At 32.4% G+C, this 15,816-nt stretch overlaps 2 protein-coding genes and 1 long non-coding RNA gene across 4 annotated transcripts; all 3 read right to left on the bottom strand.

Moving 5' to 3' along the window:
- Nucleotides 1-361: 361 nt before the first annotated feature.
- Nucleotides 362-2,193, bottom strand: LOC123896300 (vignain-like). Its single transcript, XM_045946710.1, has 2 exons — nucleotides 1,923-2,193; nucleotides 362-786 (listed from the first exon to the last, which is right to left on the bottom strand). The coding sequence occupies exons 1-2, from the start codon at nucleotides 2,191-2,193 to the stop codon at nucleotides 362-364; spliced, it is 696 nt and encodes a 231-aa protein (XP_045802666.1).
- Nucleotides 2,194-3,296: 1,103 nt separating this feature from the next.
- On the bottom strand, nucleotides 3,297-4,389 carry LOC123898052. The gene is made up of 3 exons (XR_006805195.1): nucleotides 4,105-4,389; nucleotides 3,931-4,016; nucleotides 3,297-3,672 (listed from the first exon to the last, which is right to left on the bottom strand). It is a non-coding gene; the product is annotated as an uncharacterized LOC123898052 (long non-coding RNA).
- A 2,087-nt stretch (nucleotides 4,390-6,476) lies between these two features.
- On the bottom strand, nucleotides 6,477-11,441 carry LOC123899104 (aspartic proteinase A2-like). Of its 2 annotated transcripts, none has more exons than XM_045950161.1 (14): nucleotides 11,348-11,441; nucleotides 10,281-10,646; nucleotides 10,083-10,143; nucleotides 9,441-9,535; nucleotides 9,235-9,347; nucleotides 8,980-9,148; nucleotides 8,838-8,877; nucleotides 8,675-8,739; nucleotides 8,422-8,535; nucleotides 8,232-8,296; nucleotides 7,816-7,972; nucleotides 7,615-7,734; nucleotides 7,104-7,192; nucleotides 6,477-6,719 (listed from the first exon to the last, which is right to left on the bottom strand). In XM_045950161.1, exons 2-14 carry the CDS (start codon nucleotides 10,638-10,640, stop codon nucleotides 6,635-6,637), a joined length of 1,533 nt encoding a protein of 510 aa, XP_045806117.1. In that variant the 5' UTR covers nucleotides 10,641-10,646; nucleotides 11,348-11,441; the 3' UTR covers nucleotides 6,477-6,634. The 2 variants fall into 2 exon arrangements, with proteins under 2 accessions (XP_045806117.1, XP_045806116.1); XM_045950160.1 differs by having other exon boundaries at nucleotides 10,281-10,647; nucleotides 11,339-11,431.
- Between the last annotated feature and the right edge of the window lie 4,375 nt (nucleotides 11,442-15,816).

Raw genomic sequence — 15,816 nt, 5'->3', positions numbered from 1 at the left:
TTGCTTATGTGTCATTTAATCAACTTAATCGTGGAAACAAATCTTTTATAAATATTATTACTTGATGAACCTTCTTTCCCGGGGAAAGCCATAGTGAAGCCGTTGCAAGATTAATATAAGAATGCCTTGCAAGATTAATATAAGGTCAAAGGTAGTAAAATATTAAAACAAAAAAATGAAGAACGAACAAAAAGTTTACTCTTAATATCTTCATTGTATTGATAAATGCACAAATATACAATATACACAAATAGTTGAAAAGACCATGATGAGTGTAGCTAATAAGATAAATGCACAATCAATCACAGTTTAGCTTGAATTACAAAGTTTAGGTGACATAAGTATAAATCAAGTATGACACTTAAGCGGTAGGATAAGATGCTTGCATTGCAATGCCACAAAGTCCTTCAGCAGCATCAATTGCTCTTTGCATTCTAATGTATCCTTCTTCACCCCAATCAGCTCCCCACGAGTTCTTAACCAACCAATACTTGGTTCCATCATTACCGATACCATAACCAACTGCGGTGACACCATGATCCAACTCAGTGCTGCATGAACCAGTAAAGACACCGCTGTTGTAAAATTGAAAGTCAGACCCACTAGCATCAATGGCTACAGAAATTGGTTGATTTGCCATAGCTTTTTGTAGTGGCAGTTCATCATTGTTGGCAGGGACATCTTCATACCCGGTAATGGTAACGGCATGGGTGGATGCTTTGTTTGTTTTGCATGTTCCGTCAACACCTTCATAGGGGTATTGAACTTCAGAGCTGAGTCCAAGGTTTTAAATTGCGGTTCCAGTCACCGATGCGGTAACGGTTGCGGTTGTTGCGAATGCGGCCATGACGGTTGCTGCAACGCACAATGCGGCTGTTGCGGCGTGAAATCATTTTGAAATTTTACAAGCTATATAAAATGAAACTACTATGTAACTACATTATTTTTCTACCGTTGCATAGTCTTAGTTTAATCCATAAACACTAATTTGAATATTTTTAAAATACACGGTTGAGAGATTGTTAAAAGTAAGATTATTCATTAGATTTGACACAAATTAGAATTTGAAGTTCATAAATTTTATTTTTTGGTGAAAAAATTTGAACGAACATCGCCAAAAACGTCTGATGCGGCTTCTGATGCGGTTGTGATGTGGTTACAATGCGGCAGTACACGTGAATTAAGATCACACCGCAATTGCGGTGCGATGCGGTTGTGGAAGCTACCGCATCAGCAATACTGCAGCCACAATCTAATGAAGACTCTAAAATTAAATTACATACGATGGCATACTAAGTGTAACACCCAAACCCATTGCATTTATTAAATCTTTTTCAAAATAAGCAACGGAAAATTACAATTTAATTTATAGAATATTAGTTCTAGGTATTCCACTTCTCTTTACAAAATAATACTAACATGATTACTTAATAAAAACTCGTTTTATACGATATAAATTTCCTTATAAAAGATACATTTTTCCAATCTAAATACATAAGTCATGAATGACTCTATATATATACTATATACAACCCTCTTTCCCGTGTCACAATCAGAACGGAGCTTCACCAAAGACTCGAACAACGATACACACATATCCTGTAAAATCTGGCCATAAACAGAACATATTTTGTTGAAATGAAATGACACACTGAATTTGCACTCACATTTATGCCCATGTTCACTGAAATGACACACAATGAAATGAATTGATTATGTTCATCGTTTGTTTAAACAACACCGAAGTTCTAGAACTTTTTCATTTTCTTTTTTGGCAAAGAAAGAACGAATTAAGATGTCATATGATATATCAGTAGGCATACATTCCACTTATTTCATTTTATAAAAACAAATTTAGTGTGTCATTTCATTTCAACAAAATCTGTTTATGGCCTTATTTGGTCGTTTTCTTGTACATAAACCTTGAATCAAAACACTGCAAGTTACAACATCGGGAAACACACCATCTTTAATCATCGCACTCAATTGTGCATAAGCTTGTTCCATCCTACCCTTTTCACAAAGTGCATGCAACATGATAGTGTGAGTGTACGACGTTTGCTCTTTGATTTTATCCATCATTTCCCTCACCAACAAAAATACTTTTGTTAGATTGTTGTGAGTGCAAAAGGCATAAATGTGAGTGTTGTAAACATGGGCATCAGGACGAATGCTTCTCTCATTCATATCCATTAATAAAGAAAGAGCTACACTTAGATGACCATCCTTAGAAAGTTGATCGATTCTTCATCCAATTTATTCATCTCGACTAATCCTTTAACGAAGTTGAGAAAGATAAACGTGTCCGGATACAATCCTAATTGAGGCATCTTCTTCAAAACTTCCATGACCTTTTTAAATTGTTTTGTAGCACACAAACCTTGAATTAAAACCGTGCAAGTTATAACATCGGGATACACACAATCTTTAATCATCAAACCCAATTGTGCATAAGCCTCTTTGTTCTTACCCTTCTCACAAAATGCATGCATCAAAATAGTGTGAGTAAGTAATATTTGGTTTATGCTTTTACCCCTCATTTCCCTAAACAAGAAAAATGATTCCGATGGATATGCATGAACGAGGGCGTTGTAAATAGCGGAATCGAGACAAATGTTGCTTGCTTCCGTAACCCTTAATAAAGAGAAAGCTACAGTTACATGACCATCTTTAAAAAGTTCCTTAATAACATATGTGCAGATTATAACATGCTCCCCTTAATTTTCAACAAAACCAAGGAAATGGTTGTAAACTTGTCGGGTTGAAATCCTAATCTGATGATTTTGGTGAAAAGGGATGATGCAAAATCAATTAGATTGAATTTGAGATACAAATTAAGCATGACTGTGTATGTAGATAATTAAAATTTCAAAATTACTTTCAAAATTTCAAATTTATGGTACTGTACATAATTCTGTGCAGAAAATACAAATTGATAACAAAGTGCCACTTTCTAAAAATAAGACATGATGTAGTTATTGAAGATAAGCAAACGAGTCATGAACATACTAATTAGTCCGATTTTTCTAATTAGGATTAACTGTTACATGAGCTATTATACACTTACTAAGGACAATATATATTGAGTCACTAACAAAATCATCTGGCAATTGCTGCAGAGTTTGTTTCACAAATTAAATAATTTATGCGTTGTGGATTCAAGCACTTTAATTGCAGGTCCTGTTTCCACATCCATAATAAGCTCTAACTAAACTAATGAGTTGTTAAGCAAATGCTACTTTCCTCATTTTCAATATAAAATGGACCTAGATTAATTACCAAAAGTAATATGTATGTGAAGAAATAAGCTCAAACATCCAAAGTTTGAGAAATTATTACATTACTCAGAAAATTACCATAGTACATAAACTATGACCATATAACTGGCAATGGTCTTGAAGGAAGAAAAAGTACTTTCTAAAAATGTATTCTCTAATATACAAAGTTGCCATAAACAATGAAACCTATCTTGCTTAATTACTACTTTATCTCAAATATTCGTCGACAATTCATACACACACACACACACATTGAAAATAAGGACAAAACAAACTTCTAAAGGAGTAATAAGCAGGAGGATCTACTTAATTTGAAGGCTATAAATCAGAATCTCATTTTCTTCAGGGTTTAATCAATGCCACAGACCGTGCTCGAAGGTTCAAGAATATTCCCCTGAAATAAAATAGACAGAATGACCTCATTTCAGTTGTTTACTAAAAAGAACGACAGTTTAGTGCGCATTTGTTAAATTGGTGTTGGCAGCAGAGGCCAAACGCCGGTTAGTCCGCATTCCACAACAACTATTCGTTATGTACTTAACTTAAGGATTTGGTATGATACTATGATTTGGCAAGCACACAAACCAAAAACTAAACACACTTAAGAAGTTAAAGAAAGTTGAAAAAACGACAAGAGAAGAAAAGAGTGTACCAGCAAAATGCTACTAAGCTGTGGAAAACAACACGGAAATGAAGAGGCATGAATTTGTAATTTATCACCCCCACAACAGGCCAGAACTGCAGTTCAATTTATTGGAGATCTTTAAGTCAGAAAGAATAAATTAAGTAAGCATTCGAGTAAATTCTGTTTGATACGAAATTATACCATCCATGATGCGTATTGCACTGATGGATAACCCTTCCTCACTCTAGCTTTCACATTCGCCCAAGGTTGGCCTGCAGTCCACATTTTCATCATAAACATAACTACCACCAAGGCATGCCATTTTACACATAAATGGAAATCGAATAAAGATTAAACAGATTGTATTCCAAAATTATGTTTTAAAGTTGATTGGTTGGAATTTAAAAAGCCGAGCCATCCAATCTTCATCGGATGGCTGAAGTCGAACAGTTGCGCGACTACAACTTTCCTTACAGCAGAAAATCTGGTCCATCATACACATTAAGTTTTCCTTTTTTTAATCAAAGACCACTAGTTTGAGTCTACGTTGAACCAAATATGAGATTAAGGGCCCGTTTGGTGCGCAGGATAAGATAGTGACAGGATAGGATATACAACAGGATAGTGATAGGATAGGATATCAGCAGGATAACAGTTATCCTCAATTATCCTATCCTGTGTTTGGTGCACACAGGATAACAAACATGATAACTATTATATCATATTTTTAATACATATTTGTTCATACCAATATGATAACATACATAACATATTTAAATGACAAAATTACCCTCGTAAAACAATTGTTATTTGTTAAAAATTATATTGTAATACTTTGAATTTTATAAATAAAAATATAAATAAGTAATTGTACAAAAAGAAAAAGTAATCAAATAACTTTAAATTTTAAATACAAATCATGAGAAAATAAACAAATTAAGTTTTTTATATGAATCATGATCAAAAAAATAACTCAATTATACATGTTAGATAAGCTAAATAAATATATGATATATGTAAATAATAAAACTACCATTGCAAAAGAATTATATTTAAGTTGTTATTAAATTTAAATTAATATTCTTATTTTGCAATTTTTTAATAATTATTTTAATTTAAAATATTGTAATTTTAGGAGAATTTTGATTTTTTAGATTATATAAATTACAAAATTACCCTTGTGAGAAAATCACATATATATATATTTAAAAATTAATTATTTTATTATTAATTTACTATCAAATTATTTTATTAATTTTCAATTTTTTATTTTAAAATATATTTTATAGAATAAATCAACGATTTTTTTTCTTATCCTATCCTGGTAACCCAGCTCAAATTTAGGATAAGGATTTTAACTAGAGAAACAAGATAGGATAAGCTTCAGGATTAACTTATCATATCCTGTTGTGTCACCAAACACTGGATTGAGACAGGATATGATATAGTTATCCTATCCTGTCTCTTATCCTGTGCACCAAACGGGCCCTAAGTGTTCATAATACCAACACGTGACTCGAGATCTTACTAAAGAAAATGACAAATAGGTCCTCAAAATTATAAGCATCGGTAAAAATAATCCTCTTCATATTTGCGAATTAGCAAAAACGTCTCCAAAATTGTAAAGTGAGTAAAAATAGTCCATCCTTTAACTTTTACCACATCAGGGAATATACAGTCCCTCTATGTTGATATCACATCAATGCTACCACATCAAAGACTCATTTGGTTATGAAATTTAGGTCTCTAAAGGACTAGTTTGCCACTAAATAAATGTAAGGGATCAATTTGATACTTTTTAAACATAAGGGACCAAATTGAAACCTAAAATAAACGTAAGAGACCAAATGTGTACTTAAACCTTTCTAGATGCTATGAACTCCTCGTTGGTTAGGTGTGCAAATTTATTAATGCTTAATTTGTATAACTTGTTATTGGCAGCATTGTTGGAAGTTTCAATATAATTCACATTTTCTGTGAATATTTTAAGACGCTTCTCCCTTTCTTGAGGATCCTTATAGACTTTTCCATATTGACTCATCCATTGGTCGTGCCAGTGAAATCAATGCCAGTGAAGATGCTTAATCTTGAAGAGTGCGAGAAGTGACTTGAATAGCCCACAATCCAAAACATAAAATCAATGCCAGTGAAATACTATGATATAATTTATGTGGTACAGTAATTATACTAGGAATATAAACAGCGTTGTAGTTTTAAATTTAAGCATAAAACAAATTTACCTTCTATATGATGTAGTTACGTAACTGGGAGAATTTTCTGAATGAGACCTTTGTATGACTAGCATTGTGTGCTATGGACAAATTAATCGTCAATGACTCAATGAGGTTTAGTTACAGAGCGCACTATTATTCAAATATATGTGCTGAACAAATCAAAATGATGCCTCTAGCTGGCAATGTTTTAAATCAGCTACGTGGATATGTACCGATTAATGGCTTAGATGGATAATTGTGATTAATCCACAAATTAATAGTATTTAATATACATACATGGCTTAAATGTTTACTCCATGCATATGGCAAACAAGGGAGAGGGGAGTATGAGAACATTAATTAATAATATTTAATTAATATTAATATTAATATATACTTATACACAACCACAATATTAGGCTCATTTTGATAGGAAGGTTTTACAAACTATAAGCAAATAACTGTTGCCAAGGACCAATACTGCTCTTTTCCCCTGATAAAGGGCATGAGAATATTCTCTATGCTGCTTCGGCAAATCCAACTCTGAGTTTACCATAATCAAAGACTGTATTATATGCTCCCATGAAGATATCTCCAAGGATCCTGCATTTATAAACATGCCATTAAGTGATTATTATCAAATCAAATGGTAAATGTCATAGCGTTTTTTTCTTTGATTTTTTTTGGTTAAGAAATGTCATTCAGTGTATTTGAATTGACTTATTTAAGCTTATCTACATATATAAGCACTTATAAGACTGTAAAAGCATATGTAACCAATTTATGACATGTCCATAAGTTCTCCAAGATAGGTTATAAAAACACCTTATAGATTATATGAAAACCATTTTTTTAATCTTTTGTTATAGAAATAACTTATGCAAAAAGATTTATATGATAAACACTTATGTTATAAACACTTAATTAAGATGTTTATCCAAACAGGATCTAGTGTAAGTGTTAAGCAAATTAAAGTTTTTGATATACCAGAGTGGGCCGCGTGGTGGAGGAATATCAATAGGAGTAAAACCACTGATACATTGGGATTGACCACCTTGCTCCAACTTCAATATGTACTGAAAAAGCAAATGGAAATTTGATGAGGGAAACAGAAAATTAAAACATTAACTCAATTGCATGCATAGAAAATTAACTCAATTCACAAAGCAACAAATCCAACGCAAATTCATCATAAAATTAAAACACGCAGTTTGTGATCAGGTCAGCCCTCGCAAAAACAAATATAGATCTTCTTTGCACCAAATGCTAGATAAGGTCAAATTATTTTCTTATTGGTGGTTGAAGTCGACGAATGTAACTTTAGTATCAAATTTTCATTGTTGGTGGTCGACTCCATTACTTTGTATGGGTTTCCATTAACTGTATTTCATTGATACTCTTGTAAACTTTTGTGGTCTCTATTGGCACACCTTATGTTGAGGACATCACTGGTTTGTTTCCATTTTGGCCTCTTCAAAAAAAAGATTTGAAATTATACCTGTTCGGGGGTAAGGTCAAATTGCTTGTCACCAATGCTGAAGGAAACTTTAGGCATGGAAGCGATCTTGTTACAATCGACAGCTTCTTGTCCCAATGGGTTAGGCATTTTATCACAAAGCTGCAACATCATTCAAGAAGCTATAGTTAAGAGGGGAAGCAGGATTTGATAACTCAAATAGCAAAAATAAAACTAAGTTACCGAATTAGCGTAGTTTATTATCCGCTCTTCTGTTTGATTCTGCCTCAGCTGGTTCTGCATCCAAACAACAGCCATCTCACATACAGAACAGGAAGCATCTTGACGACCGCCAGATGATACTCTATCAGTTGGTTGCACCACACTCTCGATACCCATACTAAAGGAAAAAATGAAATATTTCAATAAAATAGCGATCATAGTACATTAGATCTATGTAGCACTGACACTTCAAACTAAATGCATGTCCGGGGTCCGACACCATGTGGGTTATATTCAATCACTTATATTATTGCAAATTATTAGTGATTAGTGATGTCTGCTTGTTAGTGTCTATACAGTGTCTATGTTGGTGTTTCGTAAAACTATACTATATATAGTAAGGTCTTTAAGCTAATAACAAAAAATTTGTGGCTTACCTAACACCATTAGTCCCATCAAATGTGCACAATCCAATTTGGGAGCAGATTTTTTTTGGCTGTGCCTGCAAGCACCAAGTTTAAACCATAAGAAAATTCATTCTGAATAATGACCAAACACTCGACACTCATTATCATCATAGTCAAGAATCTAATCAACCAGTCTATATGACAAGAATAAATGACTTACTTCAGCCAAGAGCAATTTTAAAATTGTTTGTCCATGTTGATCAACAACAGTCCTGCATTTTTTACTGTAAACTCCAGATGCTCCAATTGCCTGATTTATCATTGCAACTACAGCCTACACGAGCAAAATCGCGTATTAGATCATAGAAATAAGCTAGTCAAAACTTCTATGACAAAAGCATTCATTGCAGATCATGAAACTCGTCAGAAATAAAATTTTATAGCATCCTACATCTACAAGCATTTGTTCATACCGTTGGACCTGCCAACAAAGATGTCCCTGAGTCCGCGATTGCTGAACAACCATTAGCACAATATCCTGGATGACAATATTATGAAGTCAGTATTAATGAATAAAAACCATGGAGCATCTAGCAAAGTGCTATCATGTAATAGAAGAAACAATCAAGTATTTACCGGTGGGTTTTCCATCAATAAGTACATCTCCCATTGCAAACTGTCCAAATAATACAAATTCACTTAGTAAACACAAGTATATTATAAAAAATGCATTATAAGCATAGCATAATGAACGAAACATGTTGACAGCCTGCCAAACCTGCCAATATCCTTTTGTTGTCACCGGCACATAAGTATGTTCGCCCTTGAAGTGAGCAGGATCGACACCACCAAAAACAATCTCGCCTCCTTCCTCCGCATTTGGATCACGATTGAGCCAAAATGAAAATACAGGATCCTTAACAAGACCTTGTTCGACCATATTGTACCTGTGGCAGGAAAATATATCCTAATGACATGGAGATCAAAATATAATAACAAAATGATAAATGTATGCTTAAATGTGCACAGATACCATATTGGGACAGAATTTCCAACTGATATCTCTTGAAATCCAAGTCCAAGTAAACCATCAAACTTAGCTAAAACAAATGTAGATCCAGGTTCACTAGTTGCTTCGATAAATTCCTAAAAGGAATAAAACCAATTCTCATATCAATTGATTAATCAAAATATTATCCGTGTGAAGGAAACCAAATATGGAATGAAAATCAACATTACCTGGTCTTTCACGACTACATCACCAACTTTTATATTATCATAGCTAAAGAAACCAGAAATTGATCCAGTACCATACTGAATTGCAGCAGAAGTCCCTAAATAACAAGACAAACTCTTGGTGTTAATAAAAACCACTTCTGACAAGAAACAATGAAATAAACAAATACGACTTCTTAAATCACTAATTATATTATACTAAACCAAATTACAAAATGTCAAAAACAAAATAATTGGTATCCAGAATAATATTTTAAATCATGTTATGCTATGTAGTAGTTCTATAGGGTGAAAGCAAGACAATTCTGTTATGCTATGTAGTAGTTCTATAGGGTGAAAGCAAGACAAAAGAAGTCTCAAACTTATGAAGCATGGACACAGACACGGACACCGGATACGACACTTGCATGTCGACACCGATAGAAATTTGAAAAAAATGACATAATTCAATGTAATCATAAGTGTACGTAGGTGTGTGTCACTGTCCGACATCAACGCGTGTTTGACACCGGACACGCCTAATCTGAGAAGTGTGTGTGCTTCTGCTTCATACCCTTCGTATGATATAGAATAATAGAAGCATGTAATGAAACAAACAAAGGCAGATCCTCAAAAGACAATAAGAAGAAGAAGAAGAAGACATACCATTGGGCTTGTAGGTACTTGATTCGCTTGACTTGTACTTGGGGTGCAAGTAGCATGCAAGCTGTACCAACATGCAAAAAACACAACCAACAAAGCCAAAATCAGAATATAAATAAATATCTCATAAAAAAAAGAATATGAATAAATAAACCAGATACACATTCATCATATGGATTAATTAAAAAAAGAAAAACTCACCGATAATCGACATTTAACCGATGGAACCCAAGTATTAGAGCTACCAGTATCAAAGATTACAGTAAACTTCTGAGGAGGGGTACCAATCTCAATTTCACCATAATACTGAGCATCCAAGTAATTCTTCAATGCAACAACATCAGCTTCCCCATTTCCTACAAGGATGTCTTTGAGATGAGACTCCAAAATGGAAGACAATGAAGATTCATCACCCTTCAATCCCAACAAGTTTTTGGGTCCCAATTTGACCTTTTTCAAACCAATCCTACGCAACCCTTCATTTGGTTCACAAGAAACCAAACAAAACAATAGGGTCCACAGACACAAACATAACACCACCACATTCAACTTGTTTGCCATTTTCACCTGTTCATAAAAAATTCCAAAACAAAAACAACCTCAGACCAAATTTTAACTTTACCTAAATAATAAAAAATTAATCTAAATAATAAAAAATAAAAAAAAACCTAGTCAATGGACAATCTTAGTATGTATCTAGTTCTCCAACAACAAAAATTGATCAATTTTTATTGTCGCAGAACTAGATACATAAATTGATTTTGTAGAATTGATTATGACAGAGTAAAGTAATTTATGACCGGATACATTCATGTAAAAGTGACTAATTTATGTCCAGATATATTTTTAGGTACAACTTGAACAATAAATTTTAGTCTAAAGATCAATTTTAGAACCAAAAGCTCAAAATCTTAGCTTCAAATTAGAATTAATTCGACTCCAATTCAACTCAAGAACAATCAAACATGTCAAAATCCATTCTACACATCTAGAATCAAATCAATATGTCCTCCTCCAAAATGGAACCAAACAAATTTGCATGTTACATAGGATGATAAATGTGACATAAGGTGATTATTGATTAACCAATTTATCTAGCAATAATTAAATAAACAATAAACCCAAACCTCACATGCATTAAAAAAAAAAAAAAAAAATCAAAACCCACAAAATGCATGAAATTAAAACAAGGTACAAAAAATTAATCAAGTAATGCATGCATTATGATGAAAATTGAAAATTAAAAGAGTAACAAGATGAAGAATTACCAAGAATTAGAATATGAAAGAGATTGAATTGAAGAGAATGAGGTGATGAATGAGAGAATTTAAACCCTGTGAAGCCCGAAAAGGTGCAAAAAAGAAACTACCTGGTTGGGGTTGGCAGTGTAGTGGGGCCAGCTCAAATAGAAACGATATTAGCCGTTGATTTGTGATAGTGACAACGTTTGGAATGAAGGAGAGACGTTGGATGAAAAGAGAGTTTCTCGTGAAGCTTTTGTTTGGGGTGTAATGTAACTGACATACGGTTACGTGGTTGATAAGTATAAGGCTAAAGGCTAATGCATACTCCCTCTGTCCCAAAATATAAGCAAAAATTGATCAATGAAAGTTGATGTATTTGGTTTAAAATTTAGTCCAGATAGATTCACTTTTGTTGACCTCCTTTTGCTTATATTTTGGGACGGAGTAGTATTTCGTTTCCTTAACATGCGACACAATATATTCATTCTCATCTTATCTCATCTAATCCAACATAAATCAAAGTTTGTTTTTTTAAAAAAATGTTTTTAATTAAAGTTTGTTTTTAAAAAATTAGATAGAAATTTTACCTATATTTAATTTAAAGATTATGTATTTCTATCATTAATATAGCAGAATCGGCTAGACTCTCGTAATATAGCGAATCAAAGTTTAAATTGCAATTTATAAAGGTAACTGATGCACTTTGAATAGAATTACCTCTAATTAAAGAAAATTTGTGAGAAATATTAAAAAAAAATGTATTTTTTATGAGTCTCCACATTTTTTAATGAGATACTTAAAAGTTATATTCTATATAATAATGTCGTGTAAATACAACTTAGTTGGTAGCTGAAAAGACATCGATATGTAGGGTGTCTGAGTTTGAATGTGAGATTTTCCATTTTTCCATATTTACTTTGTGAATTACCACTAGAATACTTCACAAAAAAATTATAAAGCTTTCATAAAAAAAGTATGTATTATATTATGACATATTCACTCCTTTAAAATGCACAATTAAGTTTATAGAGGGTAAATTATTATATGTACATCATAACAAATCTCAAGTATATTAAAATAGGGATTCTTTGACTTTCCCACTTTACATGTAGTAACTTTAGAGGATTCAAATCTTATTCCAACACTGTTTAATCGACACGATATGTCGACAAAATACAAAATACGGATGACATGAATATTTGCGCAATTCAAGAAAGGGAGAAAACATTAATAAAAAACACGACCGCATCAATGTACAGTGTCAGATGTGGTTGTCAACATTGACAAATAATTTCCATGCCATATATTTCATTATTATCTTTTGACATATTAATCATCCGATTTTTAGGAGAGCATGGTCGAATAATTTAGAGTTTGATCCTGAGTAAATTAATGTTTGACTCATTTTTTGTTAGATTTTGAACTCGAGTATTCTCTATTCAAATTTCAAATCCTATTCCAACACAGTTTAGTCAACACGATTTGTCGACACAATATAAGACATGGATAGCATAATGCCTACACAATTTAAGAAGGGAGAAAACATTAATAAAAAACACAATCATATCACAGTGTTCATAATCAACGTTGACAAAGCCTTTACGTATAATATATCGCATTATTATTTGTTGACATATAATCATCTGGTTCTTAGGATAAAGGGTCAAATAACACCAGATTAATACGTAGTTTAGAGTTTGATCACGAGTAAAATAATACTGGACTAATACATAGTTTAATTACAACATGTCATCGGTATACTTGACAGCTTTGTGCAGCGTATCCTCACATCTTGGGATAAGTCTTGATCTTAGCACTGCAAACTTGTCATCTAGAGAATTTGATTTTGCAGGAACAATTGCAGGTTTCATTTCAAGATAAAAAAAAATAGACTGGAACCATTTTTACATACCTTTCCCCTGTGAAATTAAGCTCATCGCCATAGCCACCACCATCACTAGATCCACCAAAGGAACCATTTTGTTCTAATGTTTCAGAGCAACTATCAATTCTATTATTTCTAATGTTTCTCTCAGCTTGTTATCTTGGTTTTCAAGCAACCTCACATTATTCTTTGGACTATTCATAATAGATGGAGGAATGCTTTTTAAAATCACACATATTTTCAGAACGAAATTGTTGTGCTAATAAAATGGTCAACATTGATTTATCTACAAACAACTTCACTTGGTGTAGGTTGTCTCTAGCTCTATATGGAACGATTTCAATAACAATAGGCTAGATTTAATTTTATATAAGTTTTGTTGATTTTGTTGTTTATGTTTGAATCTTTGTTTAATCTCTACACTCTTTTTTCCCCCCTTCATCAAGGTTTTATTATTGGATTTTCCTTGATAAGGTTTTTAATGAGGCAGAGTGTTTATTACACCTTGGGTTTTAGTTTAGTACCTCCAAGGTTCCATTGTATCCTTCTTATTTTATTTTTATTTAATATATTTCCTTAAGGTACTTCTTATATATGTGACATATTTAGAGTGCCAACATAGTTTGGATGTCTTAGTTGTCATCTTTGTATTCTTTTGACCTTTTTAAAAAAAAAACTCGAATACTATTCTATCAGTAGATAAAGTCTAACTAATGATTTTTTAATTAGAGAATAAACTCGAGTATTCTCTATCATGTTGATCTTAAGTGAAACTCAATGGCCATTTGAATCAAACCACTTGATTGTCTACTTCACGGTTAAGATAAGCTGATACACATGTTTTGCTTTTACTTCCACGGTTTTAGTACTCTTTGTTCAACGGCAAAACGAATAAACATTATTAGATAAGATACACGAAAATGATCTTAGCGTAAAGAAGCAAAGTATGGATGACATTGCCAAGAAGCAAAGTCACAGCTTATGAATGAAAGAAAGGGTGTTAGCAAGCTTACCCCACTGAGGAGTGTTTGGAAAGTGCAAGTAAGCAAAATTTGCTAAAGTGTATTTTACTATATATGGTCATATAAAAGATCATGTGATTATGACGTTCATTCAAATCACAATATTTGTCATTTATAAAATTTAAGTTAGAATGGAGATCTTGTACTCTATTATGGAAAGATGGGTCATGTGGCTGTGAATGAAACACTTAGTTAATTTGTACACAAGATACACATAGTCACTCGTGACCACGTACTTAAAGGGACTAAAACCGTTACCACTTTAATCAATTTATTGTTGGTGGTGAGACTTTATTCATTTTTTTTTGTTTACAATGGAGCGGAGGATCGAACTCAGAACCTCTAACATACTACCCAAATTCCTCACCACTAGACTAAACATAGTGGCTTAATCTCAATATATTCATTGTTAGTGTACACTTTGCAATACATTGTTTCGAGGCAAATTCTTATCTACCCATTGCATGAAAATGGGCAGAATTCGCCCATCCTAGTTGGCATTAATCAAGATCATTCATTTCATCTTCCATCATTTATGATATAAAAAACATGGAAATATTAAATTAAAATAGTATAATTGCAAAAATACCCACTAAATTTTAGCATTCATTTTTCATCCCATCTTCTTCTTGAAGATTGCAAATAAACTTCATTTTCTTTTTCAACAAAACTAAAATATTCATCTTTTTATATGATTTTCGTTTTCTTATTTTTCAAATTTTCGAATTTTAATATGCAACAAGCTGAAGTGAAAAATTATAAGGCTTATGTAGACCATGATTGTACGAATCTAATGCCACAAATTTTGTGTTTTTTCGACAAACATAGAGGAAGAAATCAAAGAAAAACCATCTCTTTAATGGGGTTAATAGATTAACGAATTTCTCATTAGATCTCAAGTTTTGATGTTTGATACTTTATAATTTTGTGTTAGAATCAATAGAAATCGTATCCTGAACAAAACGCACAAAAAATCGCGAAAAACGGAGCTGAAAAGCGCAAGATACTGCGGCTGGAGCATGACCCGCGTTTGACCCGACACTGTTCATGGATTGACCCGCTAGAGGTTGAAGACAACACTGTTCATGTGTAATCGAAACCCACTTGCGGTTAAAGAGAGTGAGGGAGAGTGTAACCTCTATGAGCGTCCGTTTTTTATGCCTTTTTTTGCGTTGTACTCTATTTAACGTGATTTATTTTTCTAACATTTTGTTTGAATTTTTTTCCAACATTTAAGATTTTTTATAAAATATAACATCATATATTACTTAATTATATATTTTTTAAATTAAATTATTATAAAAAATATGTTATAAATCTAATACTATATATTATGGATTGTATCTTAATATTCACTTTCCTTTGTAAAATATTATATGATCAAGTATGGTTAATTTTTTAGTCATTGTTTATCATATACTCACTCGATCTCTTATTTTGATTCTTTGTATAATTTTATTTTCAACTCAAACCTTTTGATTCTTATAAAGAATTCAGGTATAATTTTATTTGTTGTTTGGCGAGCATAATAAATTATCTTATAACTTATAATTTCATATGACTAAATAAGACCCATTTGAAAACTA

The sequence above is a fragment of the Trifolium pratense genome, linkage group LG7 (genome assembly GCF_020283565.1).
Source record: "Trifolium pratense cultivar HEN17-A07 linkage group LG7, ARS_RC_1.1, whole genome shotgun sequence".
In the NCBI taxonomy this organism is placed as follows: Eukaryota; Viridiplantae; Streptophyta; class Magnoliopsida; order Fabales; family Fabaceae; genus Trifolium; species Trifolium pratense.
This window is presented reverse-complemented; position numbering and strand designations above follow the sequence as displayed.